At 42.8% G+C, this 15,814-nt stretch overlaps 2 protein-coding genes across 4 annotated transcripts in view; both read right to left on the minus strand.

Annotated features, from left to right (window-relative positions):
* The window catches only part of ADGB (androglobin), a 170,280-nt gene that overhangs the window by 18,408 nt on the left and 136,058 nt on the right, over nucleotides 1-15,814 (minus strand). For all 3 annotated transcript variants that reach the window (XM_058666997.1, XM_058667057.1, XM_058666939.1), the window contains 2 exons: nucleotides 15,529-15,728; nucleotides 10,504-10,615 (listed from right to left, as the gene is read on the minus strand). In XM_058666997.1, coding sequence (XP_058522980.1) covers nucleotides 10,504-10,615; nucleotides 15,529-15,728 — 312 coding nt within the window. The remainder of the gene's footprint in view (nucleotides 1-10,503; nucleotides 10,616-15,528; nucleotides 15,729-15,814) is intronic.
* LOC131483212 (probable phospholipid-transporting ATPase IIA) lies at nucleotides 12,078-15,422 on the minus strand. The gene is made up of 2 exons (XM_058680715.1): nucleotides 15,411-15,422; nucleotides 12,078-14,083 (listed from the first exon to the last, which is right to left on the minus strand). The coding sequence occupies exons 1-2, from the start codon at nucleotides 15,420-15,422 to the stop codon at nucleotides 12,350-12,352; spliced, it is 1,746 nt and encodes a 581-aa protein (XP_058536698.1). The 3' UTR covers nucleotides 12,078-12,349.

The raw sequence follows: 15,814 nt of genomic DNA on the forward strand, positions 1-15,814 counted from the left end.
TTTGTATCATGAGCTATAAACATGTGAATTTTTGCAAATATATAAAATTCTAACTTTGAATATAACCTAATTGGAAAATCTGAAGTCAATAGCACTGAACTTTCCTAAGATATATACCACTTTTAAATTTTGAGCAGGTAAGCTTTGAGTTGCAAATATATCAAAGCATAGCAGCTGATATATTGTTATACTTTAACCAACTTGGTTACTAAAATTACCTGTTATAAAAGTGATATTAAAAATCTGCAGGGGGCCCGGCGGCGTGGCCTAGTGGTTAAAGTCCTCGCCTTGAACGCACCGGGATTCCATATGGGCGCCGGTTCTAATCCCGGCAATTCCACTTCCCATTCAGCTCCCTGCTTGTGGCCTGGGAAAGCAGTCGAGGATGGCCCAATGCATTGGGACACTGCACCCGTGTGGGAGACCCGGAAGAGGTTCCAGGTTCCTGGCATCGGATCGGCGCGCACCGGCCCGTTGAGGCTCACTTGGGGAGTGAATCATCGGATGGAAGATCTTCCTCTCTGTCTCTCCTCCTCTCTGTATATCTGACTTTGTAATAAAATAGATAAATCTTTAAAAAAAATCTGCTGGGAGAGGACATATTTCAGGAAATAGGAAGGGACAGAACAACAGCAGAGGGGTACCTGGAGACTGACCGACACAGGAGAGCAGCGGACACAGCGATGTGGTGTTGCAGAGACTGATACTCCAGCACGGCGATCTAAACTCCAACAGCATCCGGAGCACCACCAGCAACCAGGAGGGAAGGGACTTTCACTGGGAGCTAGGGTGGTGAACCCAGACAAAGAACTGTCCGTTCTGCTGGTCCGTTTGATTTGACCAGGAGCAGTGACAGAGCAGCAGATCTCAGACAGGCAGTGTGAGAACAGAGTGAATTTCACAGCCCAGTCAGCCCCCTAGAGCTGAATTGGGTGCCATTTTGCGTGAGGAGCAAAGGGCAAGGGAAGGGACAGAGCATGCGCTGAGCTGGGAGTGAGCTCATTTCTGTCTCAGTGAACTGCAACGACGTGGCATTCTACGGGTTCCACCCAGGACAGGTCTGGGTAGCCCTTGGATCTGACGGCCAGCAGATCAAGAACTGTACTGGTTGTATATCAGGCGCCATTTTGGGCACTGTGGCAATAGCTTTGGGACTGCAGGGGACAATAGTGAACTGCGCATGTGCTGATCTGGCGAGAACTTGCTGAGGTCTGTGATAGCACAGGTCACACAGGAAATTAATACTGACTCTGGCAGCCTACCGGTCAAAATAGGACCGTGTGTCACCCAAACCTAAAGTCCAACAGGTTCCGACAAGAACAGCACCACCAACAACCTAATTATATAGGACACCTGGTGTCTCTCTAATCCTGGGACCTGCTCCACTGGAAGTGGGAGAAAGGTTGCAGTGACAACAGTGCAGCCTCAGCATGGTATCACAGGAGGTGGAGAGTGGTGAGCCAAGAGCTGGGGCTGTGGAGACCACGGTGGAAATCTGACATAAGAACCCAGACCTGGAATTCGCTGGAGGTTGTGGCACAATTGGCTGCAAGCAGAAAGTTGTGTACCAACTGCAATAAGTAAAATCGCATTGTAGACCTGTGGGTGACAAAGCTTAGAAACCTGCCCCAAGGAATTCAAGACTCTGCTAACCAGAAGTACAATGAACAAGAGCAAAAGAAGAGACAAAGGCATAATGGATATTACTGAAGATCTCCCTGCAATGCAGCAAATCCCTTTCCAACCTCAGAGTTAACTGAGGAAGACATCGAGAAAATGGGGCACACAAAATCCATAAGACTCATTTTAAAGATTCTGATCAACAATGAGAAGCTCATGCAAGAGTTCAAAGAATTCAAGGAAGCAATAAAGCAAATCAAGACTGGTATATCAGAAATTAGGAACATAGTAGAGCAAACTAAGAGTACAGTGGAGAGTCTCCAAAACAGAATGAAGAAAGCAGAAGAATCTCAGAATTGGAAGGTATTTCCTGTCATCAGGGGGAAGCAAACAAAAAGCTGGAAGCAGAGCTGGATCAGGCCAAAAAAAGGATTCAAGAATTGAAAGACACTATTAAGAGGCCAAATCTAAGAGTTATGGGAGTCCCAGAAGGTGCAGAAAGAGAAGCTGAATTTGCAAATGTATTTAATGAAATAATAAAGGAAAATTTCCCTAATCTGGAGAAAGAATTGGGAAACAAGTTCCAGGAGGGGCACAGAACTCCCAACAGGCTTGATCAAAAGCGATCTTCACCAAGACACATGATAATCAAGCTCTTTTCCATCAAACATAAGGAAAAGATCCTTAAATGTGCACGTGAAAAAAATCAATTGACATATAAAGGAAGGCCAATTAAGCTCACAGGAGATCTCTCACAGGAAACTCTACAGGCCAGAAGAGAATGGAGTGACATATTCCAGATTCTAAAAGAAAAAAAATGTCGGCCTAGGATAACATATCCAGCAAAGCTTTCTTTTGTCTTTGAAAATGAAATAAAATTATTCCACAGTCAAGAAAAGCTAAAAGAATTTGCCTCTTCCAAACCTGCCCTACAAATGATACTTCAAGAAGTTCTCTTGACAGAAAAGAGAAATAGCACCTACCAAAACCAAAGGCAAATGTGAAGAACATCCCACTAAAATGACAACAGAAGACTAAACCAATGAACAACCCATTCCTAAAATGACAGGACCAAAGTAACACCCATGTATATTAAACTCTGAATGTAAATGGCTTAAGCTCAAGCAAACATGATAGATTAGTAGACTGGATTAAAAAACAAAACCCATCTGCTTATTGTCTGGAGGAGACACACTTCAACAAAGATCAGTGGAAACTATGTCACATGGGTTTTGTTGTTTTCTGTTGTTTTCATCTCTTCAAAACACTTTCTTCTGATTAAATCATTCAATGACTCGTAGATCATGAAGTGGCATCATTTTCTTCAAGAAGGTTCTTGATTTTCATTTCTTCAGCTACACATTAGTCATTTAATAGCATGTTATTCAACTTCTTGATGTTGTTAATTTCTTTTTTCTTCCACATGTTGATTTTGTTTTGTGGCTCTTCATTTAAGGGGATGTATAGTAGCCGTGTAATGGAGACTGTCATATCTAGTAACATGTCATTTAACTTCAGGCATTGTAAATTTCTATTTTTCTTTTTATTGTTGATTTTGTATCATGACTTTTCATTTAAGGGGATGTTTAGTAGCTGTGTAATGGAAACTGTCATATCTAGTAACATGTCATTTAACTTCATGGCATTGTAAATTTCTTCTTTCTATTGTTGATTTTGAATCATGACTTTTTATTAAGGAGATGTACAGTAGCTGCGAAATTGGGACTAGCATTCAGATGTGAGGATATAGTGTGGTATGCATTTCTACTTCCAGACAAAGATGGACTTACAATGAAACTGTTTACTATATCTTGTCAATAGGATTCTGGACTCTGTGCCAGTGTCTATGCCCGCAATGATGAACATATGACTGAGTATGAAGAACTATGTTAGTAATGATTTAGAGGAACTAGGGGGGGAATATGAAACTGTATTATAAAATAATAACAACAATAATAAAATGTATTAAAAATAAAAAAAAAGAAGGGCACTTGCGCCCCTGCCACCCAGCCTGGCCCAGCCCTGGCTGCTGTGACCATTTGGGGAATGAACCAGTAGATGGAAGATCTCTCTCTCATTTCTGTGTCTCTCAAATCAAATGCAAACACAGAAATAAAAAGATTAAACACACACACACAAAAAATCTGCTGGGAGCCAGTATCATGGGATAACGGATAAAGCTGCCACCTGCGATGTTGGCATCTATATGGGCACTGGTTCTGGCCCAGGTTGCTGTACCTCCTTTCCAGCCCCCTGTTAAATGTGCCTCGGAAGAGCAGTGGAGGATGACCCAAGTGCTTAGTCCTTTGCATCCTGTGGAAGATTCCAGAGAATCAGGGTTTGACCTGTCTCAGATTAAGTGTTCTGGCCATCTGAGAGAGATCTCTTTTTCTCTCTCCCTCTCAGTAACTCTGACTTTTGAATAAGTAAAAGCATGAGTAAATATTTACAACCTGTTTCATTCTGTAAAACTGGTTACTCAACTCTATCAATATTTTATTTTATGTTCTTTTAATGTTTTAACACTTATTAATGAATGTAGTTAAAGTTTTAAATGTGACAGGTGTAGTTTGCTTACTGTTATGATGGATAATTTGAGATTGAGCTAACTAAACTATCTTAAGGGAAATCATAATGAGGCTCATATAAACTTTGATGTTCACCAAGGTCTTATCTTATAAACACATCCATAAATAAAGACACCTGTTTGTGAGGTACATATCCATAAATAAAGACACCTATTTGTGAGGTACACAAGAAAGATCTGAAAATTCTACTGCATTATTATTTTTCCCATTCAATGTCCTTGTTGGATAACTAATTTTTATTTAATATTCTAATGGTGCCAGTAAGTGATGATGTGACTTACACAGCGAGCTACTTAGCAGGCCTGTTCCAGTTTGCTCATCTGTAAAGTGACATCAGTGTTAACATCTGCTTCACGGGTTTATTGTGAGAATTACAAATGTCACAATCGAGGCAGGCAGAAAGCACAGCAAGTTGCGCTTCCTCATGGGACAGTTACATTCCATGTAGGAGTGATTGGCATGAAGATCTGCCTCCAACTTCCTGTTATTGCGTCTGTGAGGCTGTAGTTGGTAACTCAGGTCCTTAACCCTGGATCATTATCCCGTCTCCAGTCTACGTCCTGGCCCAGGCCCAACTGATGAATGAACCAGTGGATGGAAGATCTCTCTCTCTGTGTCTTCCCCCACTCCCTGTCATGTTGACTTTCAAATAACTAAACAAAACCAAAACTTCATAAAAAAAAGCATCTGATATAAGAGCTAGTGTTATGGTATTGCCATTTAACGTACCGCCTGTAACGCCAGCATCCCATAACAGCACTGGTTTGTATCTTTGTGTCTTGGTTGCTTTACTTCTGATCTGCTTGCTGCTAATGGCCTGGGAAAGCAGTGGGAAATGGCCCAAATATTTGGGCTCCAGCATCCATGTGGGAGACCTGGCAAAGTTCCTGGCTCCTGGCTTTGGCCGAGTCTAGCACTGATCATTGTGGCCATCTGGGGAGTAAACCAGTAGATGGAAGATTCTCTCTCTCTTTCTCTCTCTCTTTTTCTTTCTCATCCCCTACACTTTTATTTGTGTAACTCTTTCAAAATAAATGAATTTAAAAAAAGCATTTGAAATAAATACTAGGAACTACTGCCTATACCATCATTACTGCTGTGAATCAGAAAATCTGTAGATGCTGGGTTCAGAGCAAGACAGCTATGTCTGTAACCTTTACTCTGCTCTTCCATGGCTTCTCAATGGGTTTTCCAGCATTGCTCCCAGGTTTCTCAAAAAGTCTAGGAAGTTATTATTACCATCTCATTGTTATAGATAAACAAGGCTTGGATGCTACAGATAGTTTTCCTCAGTTTACAAAGCCATGTAGACAAGGAGAACTCTAATCATGCTCAAATAGTCATATTGCGGTAGTTGAACCTTTGACTCTCCTAAGGCTTTCTTTTGTGTCTGCAAAAGAGAAATCTACATTTTCTCCTGATTAAAACAGTATGTGTTCATTTAAAACTAATTCGTATGTTTATAATGTAGACTTGATTTTAGATACTAAAAAATATAAATGACAAAGTCAAATAACTAATAATTCTAGCACCTAGCCACTCTGGCATTGGTATACATGCTTCATTTTTTTTTCTTTGTGAACCTTTCTCTTTTTCTAACCACTTATTTATTTTTGAATAGCAGTGGTAACTTGGGATTGACATTGCTTAACTCCATGAATTCCATTCCTTTGGTTTGTTTGAAAGGGAGGGAGGGGGGAGAGAAAGCGAGAGATACTTAAAGAGAGAGAAAGGGAAAATGAAAGGGGAGGAGAGAGAGAGAATTTCTAATCTGCTGTTTCACTCTCTGAGTGCCTGCAATAGTTGGAATTGGACTAGGCTTGAACCAGGAGGCTGGAACTCAATCCTGATGCCTCATGTGGATGTCAGGGTGCTGGGGTCCATGCAGTGGATGTGGGGGACACGAAGGTGTGAAGAGTATTGTTCCATTGCAGGCAGGGCCTCAAGGAATTTCGTGCTGCATGGCAGGTCTCTACAACCACCTGAATGCAGCTGCACCTTCCTGAGCATGGATGCCAGACCACCCTGCGCAAGAATTCTAATCCATTCAGACATTGTTTGCTACTGTGGAGTTGGCTTTTTACTCTCAATGTGAGTTTGAAGGTTAATGTCAATAATAACATTTTGCAAAAGGGCCTTTTATTATTCATGCTGTCTTGGCTGTTCCCTTCGACCTTAGGCTAATGAAGGGATCTGTGTTTAGAGTTTCATACTGTTCTTGGTCTTTAGGTTCTCCTTTTCTTTGTGATACAGGATTGAGTTGTAGAATCAGAATTGTAGTAGGAGCTTCTATGGAGTATTAGGTAAAACAAAGGGCAGAATTATCCTTGGAAACACCCACTTGACCATGATATAAAAAGTCTGAGCCAGAGTTTGACTGCTTCTGTATAAATAAAGCAGACAGCTTTCTTGCATTGTCCATTATGATCCTGGAACTTTAGTGGTCCATTTTGTTCCTCTTTGTGCCTCATCCATGCACCCTTCTCGAGTTTCGTTCAGCTGGAGCTGGACTCTGGCATCAGGGTCTCAAGTACTTGAGCCATCATTTGCTGCCTTCCAGGATATACGTTAATAGAAAACTGGGAAAGGAAGCAGAGCTGGGACTCCATTAAAATGTTCCTGAATAATATGTAAAGATACCTAGCTGCGTAACTGCTAATGCAAATTTGCACTCCATCCTATGACTATGAATTTCTGTGAATTAAGGAGAACATGATTGGTTTTGAATAGTACACCATGGATATCAGCTTTCAATTTTGTCTTGTCCCTCATGGTCCTCTTGTAGAAATGTGCTCTGCTTAGACCGCGGCTGGCAGCTGAGGAGTGACGCTGACCCTCAGATGAAGCCAGAGCAGCCTTCTGAGACATGGCTGCCTTCTCACTGCCCTCACTTCCAAGGGGAACCTGTATTTCCCTTTCTGAGTCTTCTTTGAGGCTTCCTTCTACATACTATTGTATCAGCTTCCACCCCATATCCTTTTCCTAAATATTCCCACACTGCAATAATAAAATACCAACAGGGATGTATTTAATTCTCAAAGTCCAAATTCCAGGCACCACTGTGGTCAGTGCCGGAAGAGAATTCACTTCCTGCGTCCACAGACAGCCAGTTCGTGTTGCATCCTCATGTGGAGAAAGCAAGGCACCTCCTGTGTAAGGGCAGCCATCTCATTCACAAGGATTTCTGGATCATCTTCTCACAGTCCCCGTCTCCTAAGACCATCACAGTGGTGCTGACTGGGCTTCACCACATGAATTATGGTGTGTGGGGGCATCCTGTACATAGCGCAAAATTAACAGTATTTTACATATTCTGTACAACTTGTTAATGTATTCATGAAGAAGAGAAGCAGACATTATGACCCAGTGAGTTAATCCACTGAATGGGATACCTGTCTTTTCACATTTGAGTGTTTGCGATTGTCCCGACTCTAATTCAGCATTCTTTTTGGGGGTTACACATGATACCTTGAGTACCTGAAAGAACCAAGTGAGCTCCTAGCTTTGGATTTTGGCCTGCCGTACAAGGCATGAACTAACTGATGGAAGCTGGCTCTCTCCCTCTCTTTGTTTCTGTCTCTCTCTCTCTTTTCCATCTTTGTCTGTAACTCTACCTTTCAAACAATGTAAACAGATCCTTACCAAAATAACAGAAGTATAAGCAGACATAAGAAACTAATGACAGAGCCTACACAGGAAAAACTTGGGGTTCATGTCTCCCTCTTCAACCCACTGAATAGCCCAGTCCTGAGAAAGGTAATGTAAAACGACTGGTGCTATCAGCTGTCCTTAAAAAGCAAAGAAAAGTGGAAATAAATGTGGACAGCCTTGCTGAACACTAAAGTATATACAAAATAGTTTTCTCCATTGTTTTTATTCATGCCTGTAATTGTGACTATTTCATTTGCAAATAGATCTTTAACAGAAAATATTTCATTCCCCTGATACTAAGTACATTCTATGTACCTATTTCTTTGCAAGAGGGGGAATGAAAAATAACCACAAGACTTGTCCCAGCCATGATTTCAAACGGTTCTCCAGTCCTTAGTTGAGGGGAAAAAAGATCTAGATTCTTTAAGGTCACAGTTAGAAAGTTTGATTTGGACAGAATAGAGGAAATGTGGGGTAACAGTTATTGTAAAGTCACAGCCTTAGAGGAGAAGAATATGAAGAGGAAATGAACATGGTAATACATGAGGAAGGATGCATAACTAAAACATAAGAATTTTTCTCATTTATTTTCTATTAGAATTTTAGGGGATATGGGTGGCAGATTCTAAATTAAGCAAAGAGTGGAGGCGCACAGCCGCTGCTACCACAGCAGTCAGGGGTGGGGAATGTGAGTTGGGCTCAGAATGTCCATGACCTGGAAAAGGGCATTGACCTGAAGCTCTGCTGGTTCAGGAGTGACAAGGACAGTGGTTCCCAAAGGCAAATAGCTGTGCAGCCACAGGAGGGAACCTGTGCACATATCTAGCTTCAGAAGTGACCTGAGAGGAATTTTCAGCTCACTGGTTACATTTTTTATATTATTATTGTTTTCTTCTCTGTTAGGTGCAGCTCTTGTCAAATCTATTCTCAGACTCGCTGGAGGTGTAGGGCAGTGATGTGTGGGAGGGGAGGTGGAAGACAATGAAGAGATACTTTAGCAAAGCTCATATTCCTTGGTTTTATCTAGGCAATAAAAAAGTTAGTCTGTATATCAGTGTTGAGCTGGCACATTGCCCTGTGTTCAAGTAGTAGTGACAGGTGATAGATCACCTGATCTGAAAACCCTTCATGTCACACATTCTAGTACAGAGCAGGACCAGGACACGCAGGGCTTTTCTGCCCTAGGTTTGTCTCCAGCATTGATCAGAGGTCACAACAACCTTGCTGATCCCAAACACAGCCCACAGCCTGGCAATCTTGTGAATACTGAAAATCTGGAAGTCATCAGGACTGAAGCACACGTACTGCCGCCTGTACAGTGTGACTGTTAGATGGGCATCAGGAAGTTAGGGTCATTTCTTGGTTAGAATGAATAAAAGGGAGTGCCTCTTTGACAAAGTGGATAAATCACTTGCTTCTGCTCAGAAGGTGCTGTCAGTGAAACCAGAGAGCTTTCCCACCCTTCTGAGCTTCAGCTTTTCCTGAGAATGGAAAGAGGTTATTGGGCACTCCCTGCAGATAATTTTTTGTTTTATCCTAAACTAGACAGGATTACAGCTCTGGCCTTCTCATAACTTCATCCTCTGCCCTCTTGCTGATTGTTCGCTGTTACTCTGTTCACCAGAACTGTGCTTAAGACACCGTTTCCACTGCTTTCTTGGATCTTTCCTCTCATGAAGTCCCCTCCTGATGCTGTGGCAGGAGGTTTCCACCTTTAATAAATGTTGCTTCAAGTGGAAATTGTCCACTTGAGAATTCCTGTTGTGTGAGACAAGAATGGAGGCTGCCTTTGTCATTTCCAGTTTTAATCCCATAATGATAGCACATTTGAGCTCTCCTTCAATAACCTTTTGATAGCGTCTTCCGTGTACTTCTAGAAAGAGAAAGATGAGACTGAAGACAACACAACCTCTGGCCTGACAGCAGACGGCAGCAGAGGAGGCAAAAGTGTCCAAGCTTGCAATGTGTGTTGCTGTTGGCAGGACACTAAACTTGCTTCAAGGGAACTAGGTACTCTGTGTCATTTGCTTCTCACTCATTCCTTTTCCTCTCTCTCTCTCTCTCTCTCTCTCTCTCTCTCTCTCCCATGCAGTATTCATTTTCTGTGTTTGGTTTGTTTCATTGCAAGAACTCCAGGCTTGTTCATGTGACTGCAAATAATGGGATTTCATTCCTTTTTATGACTGCAGAATGTTTCAACTTGCAAAAACACCACATTTCTGTTAACCAGAGGATCGTTTATATGTAACTCAGAAGAACCAATTATTTTTCATTAGGATAATCTTCTAGAAATGAAGAATTTTTAAAGTCTCTGAAGAGCTTATCTTTAAGCTTTTCAACAATTATGGGCAAATATAATTTTCTAAAGAGAAAAGTTTTCTGAATATTTTGAAAATATATACAAAAGCATAATAAATACTTTTTGTAACTGGACTAACTCTGCTTTAGTTAGACCTAGTAGTCATACGGTTTTGTCTTGTAAACCCAGCAATGAAAATGTTGAAAAATATAGTTAACATAGCAAGAAATGCCAGTGTGTAGAATATAAGTCATAATCAATAACGCTTTAATAATCACAAGATCAATTTAGTGTTGCATATTTATAAAAATCTAGATGCATATACAAATATTTAGAATGACATACCTTTGATATCATTTTTCTCTAAGTCCTTTAGTGCTTGAACAAAAGTCAATTGACTTTCAGTGAGTGGCCAACTGTTATACAACACCAAGCATTGGATAATATACTTGTAACTCTGCAAAATAAAATGCAGTGCTTAAAAATAAAAATATATATGGGATCAAACTTTATTATGCCAGACACATAATAAATGCATAGTTTGTTACATCAAAAATCATAATTTAATTGAATAAACAAGATATCTCACAAGTTCCATAATGCCAGTGTATGATCGTTTTATGCCTTTGTATCCCCACCAGTATCTGACATCATCTGATTTCCTATTTTGGACAGTGTAACACATATAAAGAAAAAGCTTGCTGTTGTCGTATTTGCATTTTTCATGAGTTTGAGCATTTCCTCAAATTTGATGGCATTTAGCCTTTCTTATTGTCACAAATGACCAGCTATGTTGTCTATTATTACCTTTACACATGAAAATTTCACAGTTCTGTCTGCATGGCATCTGTGTGCCCTGTGTTAACTGATGGCCTGTTTTCTTTCTCTCCATGGTTAGATAATATCCCCAGAACCACCTATTCCACCTTTTCTCTTTTGATCTTTTGATTTATGGTGTTGCCTATGTCTTCTATTAATTTCCATAAAAATCTCATTCTCTTTGCTGTCTTCCATTGTTCCATTTATTTATTTTGGTAGTAATTGTCTATTTTTTTACTGCTGTGATATTTTTGTCTGTGTCATTATTTGAAAATGGAAGTTCTTTGTCTTTTTTTTTAAAGTAGACTTAGCTAATTGTGAATGGCTATTTATTTCTATGGGTTTCAGAGTAAATTTAGAAATTTTCAGAAAATATGTAGTGGCTATTTTATTGGTGTTGGATTAAATTGAAAGTTAGTTTTCACATTCATAGGGGTTTTAATTATTTTTAATGTTAATTTCTATTTTATTGCGTTGTATTCAGGTGGTATGTCTGTTGAATACATGTAGTTTGGGCTGTACTGCAGTTTCCACTTTATGCTTAACATATGGTCTTTATTGGATGTGCTGAGAAAAGGCATGTTCTCTGTTGCTTGAATAAAGTGTTACATGGAGATATCTGAAGGATGAAGCTTATGCTCCAATGATTTAACCAAGCACAGTCATACTGATTTCCCATCTCAATGTCTAGAGGCATGCATTACAGCTTCAGTTACGAGTTGTGGACTCGTCGTCTTTTCCTCTCTGGTTTCCACAGTTTTTACTCTGTATTTGCTGGGTCTGTGCAGTCAGCTGTCCAGTTATTTTCCTGTGTACTCTGATTTTTGTCTAGTACCCTTTCTGAGATACTGAAACCATTACCACTGATCAGTCCAGGTTCTTATTTACCAGATGTATCTTTGCTTCTTAAATTTTCCATGATATTTTGTTCAAAACTGGCACTTTCTGGAATACTTACAGCTGAATTTTATTTTTATCTAATATTAAAATCTTAGTTTTTTTTTTTTTTTTTTTTTTTTTTTACAACCTTTCAACTAGATAGAAACTTTTATCACATGACAACAAATTCAAGTCATAAAGAAGCCCGCACAGTGACCCATCTCAGTCTCACAACTGAGCCCCCGCCGTGGTGTTTTCACATTCATTGCTGATCATCTGGGGGTGCTGGCAGTGGGGGTGGGGCACCCGTCAGGAACCTCCCTCTGTTTACAGGGTGCCAGGCCCTTGTCAGTGCGGAGCCCCAGCACACCAAAAAACTGCACGTGTCAGCAAACACTGCAAAACCAACGGAGGGGCGGGAACGGGAGCAGAACTTGAACTCGAGCCATCCAGGAAGCACGGAGACCATGGTCCCCTCTGCTGAGTGCCCAGGCTAGGACGTGAGCTTCGAGTAGCTGGGCGGGGAGAACCGCCTTCGCAGGTACTTGAGGACGTAGAGGGGGAGACAGCTGACCAGCGTGATGACAGACACCTTCCACAGGAATGACAGCGTGGCTATGAAGTACACATCGATGAACTCGTGAAGGAACACCAGGGACGCAATGTAGCAGGCGAGGCTGAGCAGCTCGGCCACGGTCATGAGCCAGTGCCACGTCTGGATGGTGAGCGCCACCATGAGCAGCTCGGTGAGGATGAGCGATGTGAAGGAGATGGCCACGATGTGCACGAACTCCGACTCGAAGAGCAGCAGTGCCCCGTACATGATGGTACTCCCTTGGTAGATGCTGATTAAAACCCATATTAAGAAAGTCTTGTAGGACAATGGCCGTCCCTTGAGGAGGTCCTTGTAGAGTTCGGGATACAGCATGGCAACTTCAGACTTGACATCTTTGTCCAGGACCAGGGAGAACACAGGAAACATAGTGTAGATGGTAGAGTACCCGATGATGAGGAATCCTTGATAGAGAGGAACAGAGGCGAAGTAGAACACGGAGGAGAAGACGGCCTGCATGGTGCTGATGCACAGGCTCCTGTGGATCACGAACTGGCTGAGGGCCGCCGACCGCTTGTAGCTGTTCCGACCATGCACCATGAGTAAGCGGCCAAGATGCTTGAACTGCGTGATGGAGAAGTCGGCCGCCAGCGAAGCCTGTTTCCCCTCCTTGCCTTCCACGCCCACACCGCAGTCGGACTCCTGGATCATGCTGACGTCATTGCCCCCGTCACCTACAGCACAGGTGAGCTTTCCAGTGCGCTCCTGTAGCAGGCGTACAATCTGGGCTTTCTGGGTGGGGGCGCAGCGGCAGCAGACCACGGCCGGACACTGGCAGGCCAGCTCCATGAACTCATATTCGTAGTACTTGAGGCAAACCTCCAGGGAGTCCCCAGAGATGACCAGGGCACAGTCGTGCTTCCGGCGGAAGGCATTCAGCTCCAGGTGGGCTTCGCCTCGGTTGGTCACCAGCCGGAAGACATGAATATCCTGGTTTCTGGTCACCAGGTGGGCGTTTTTCGCTGTGCATGTAGCAGTCTCCAGCTTGTCCCCGGTCAGCATCCAAACCTTGATGCCGGCGTTCCTCAGGGTCTCCAGGGTGGGCCGCACGTCGGCTTGCAGCTGGTCCTCCACCCCGGTCAAGCATAACAGCTCCATCTCCATCTCCAGGCTTTCGATCACCGTGGCCACCTTGAGTGAGCGGTCGTGTACACTCAGCTTGGCTTGCACATAGCGGGCCTCAAAGTCCTGGTACTGCTCCTCTGCCAGAGACTTCTTGGCTACCACGAGCACTCGCAGCCCTTCCCGGGCCATGTTGCCACACTCTTCCTCTAGCCAGTCATTGTACTGCACGATGCCTGCCATGACAACATCCGCCCCCTTCATGTAAAACGTAATCTCGCCCGTTGACTCATCCCTCACGATGATGCCCATGCGCTTGCTCTCGTAGGTGAACGGGAAGAGCTGCAGAATGGTGAAGTTCAGGATCTGGTCACCAGGGGTCCTCAGCTGCATGGAAGACTGGTCGCGGCCCACCAGCGTCAGGCCCACTCTTTCGGTCCACTGCACCAGGGCCACCTCGTCAGGGCTGGATGCCTGGTACACGCGGCAAGAGTCCTCGTACTGCTTCTCGGCCTCAGCCTGGTCGGTTACGCCGTTGGACTCGTACAAAATCTTAGTTTTTAAAATAAGATTTATTTATTTTTATTGGAAAGGCGGATATACAGGGAAGAGGAGAGACAGAGAGGAAGATCTTCTGTCTGATGGTCCACTGCCCAAGAGGCTGCAATGGCTGGAGCTGAGCCAATCCGAAACCAGGAGCTAGGAGCTCTTCTGGGTCTCCCACGCTGGTGCCAGGTTCCAAGGTTTTGGACCATCCTTGACTGCTTTCCCAGACCACAAGCAGGGAGCTGAATGGGAAGCAGGGCTGCCGGGATTAGAACCAACGCCCATATGGGATCCATGCGCTTGCAAGGCGAAGACCTTAACCACTATGCTATTGCGCTGCGCCCCAAATTTTAGTTTTTTAATTGGGGGATTCTTTCAGATTTACTGAAGCTACAGTCAGATTAGGTCTTGTTTGTGGCCATTTGTTTTCTTTTCAGTTCATTTTACATTGTTTTATTTCATTTTGTTTCTGTGGCTAACTCATTTGCTTTTCCCACCATTTAAAAATATATCCATTGTCCTGGGCCTGGCGTGGTAGCCTAGCAGCTAAAGTCCTCGCCTTGCATGTGCCAGGATCTTATATGGGTGCCAATTCTAATCCTGGCAGTCCCACTTCCCATCCAGCTCCCTGCTTGTGGCCTGGGAAAGCAGTTGAGGACAGCCCAAGGCCTTGGGACCCTGCATCTGTGTGGGAGATTCCGAGGAGGCTCCAGGCTCCTGGCTTTGAATTAGCTCAGCTCTGGGCGTTGTGGGCATTAGAGACTGAATCAACAGGTGGAATATCTTCCCCTCTGTTTCTCCTCCTCTCTGTATATCTGACTTAACCTAACCCCTTACAACTTCTTGTCATCACATCTGTTGTTTGCCAAAGTTGGAATTTGTATTTATAGAGAAATAATTTTTTAATAAAAATTATATATATGGTGCATTTATGCCAGGCTTTATTAATGTTTGATCTATAATGTATGTTCTTATGTATATGCAGAAAACTATATCCACATTTGAGTCTTAGGGTGCAGGTGAAATTTGCACTGTCGTATGGCTAATGATCTTAGCCACACTGTTCAAGCATCTCTTTGATTCTGATTTTATCTCAGTGGCATAGCACACAGACAGTATTATACATTGACAACTTCTAAGGAAGGGTTTTTTCAAGATAGAATTTTTATCAAAAGCTTTATTTATTTTAATTGGAAAGGCAAATTTGCAGACAGAAGGACGGGTAGACAGACATTGCTACAACTGCCAGAGACCTGGCTTGATCCAAAGCCAGAAGCTTCTTTGTGGGCCTCCTGTGTGGGAGCAGGGGCCGAGGACTAGCCAGGAATCCAACCAGTGCCCGCATGGCATGCCAGTACTTCAGGTGGAGGATTAATCTGTTATGCCACTACGTTGGGCCTTTAGACTTTTCTGAGTAGCCCTACAGAATAACTCTTTTTAGTGAAATATACCTGTTGTGGTGTGCTACAATTTTCTTCTCTAGTGGGCAAACCGATAACTTCCTCTTCCAAAAGAGGCGGACCACTGTCTGCCGCTGTACTTCCAAGTTTACCCTTGTTGGTTTTCTGACTTCCTTGGGTAGATTTCTTCTTGGTCACCGTGTCTTGATCTTTCTTGGGTGTCGTATAGAGTAAAAGAACTTGCTTGCTGGCTGAATAAGAAAAATATTAAGTTTAAGTTAATATGTATGACATGCATGTTTTTTTGCTAAATTAGTTAGATTGCTCTGTAAAACAC

This window comes from Ochotona princeps, chromosome 1 (genome assembly GCF_030435755.1).
Source record: "Ochotona princeps isolate mOchPri1 chromosome 1, mOchPri1.hap1, whole genome shotgun sequence".
NCBI lineage: Eukaryota > Metazoa > Chordata > Mammalia > Lagomorpha > Ochotonidae > Ochotona > Ochotona princeps.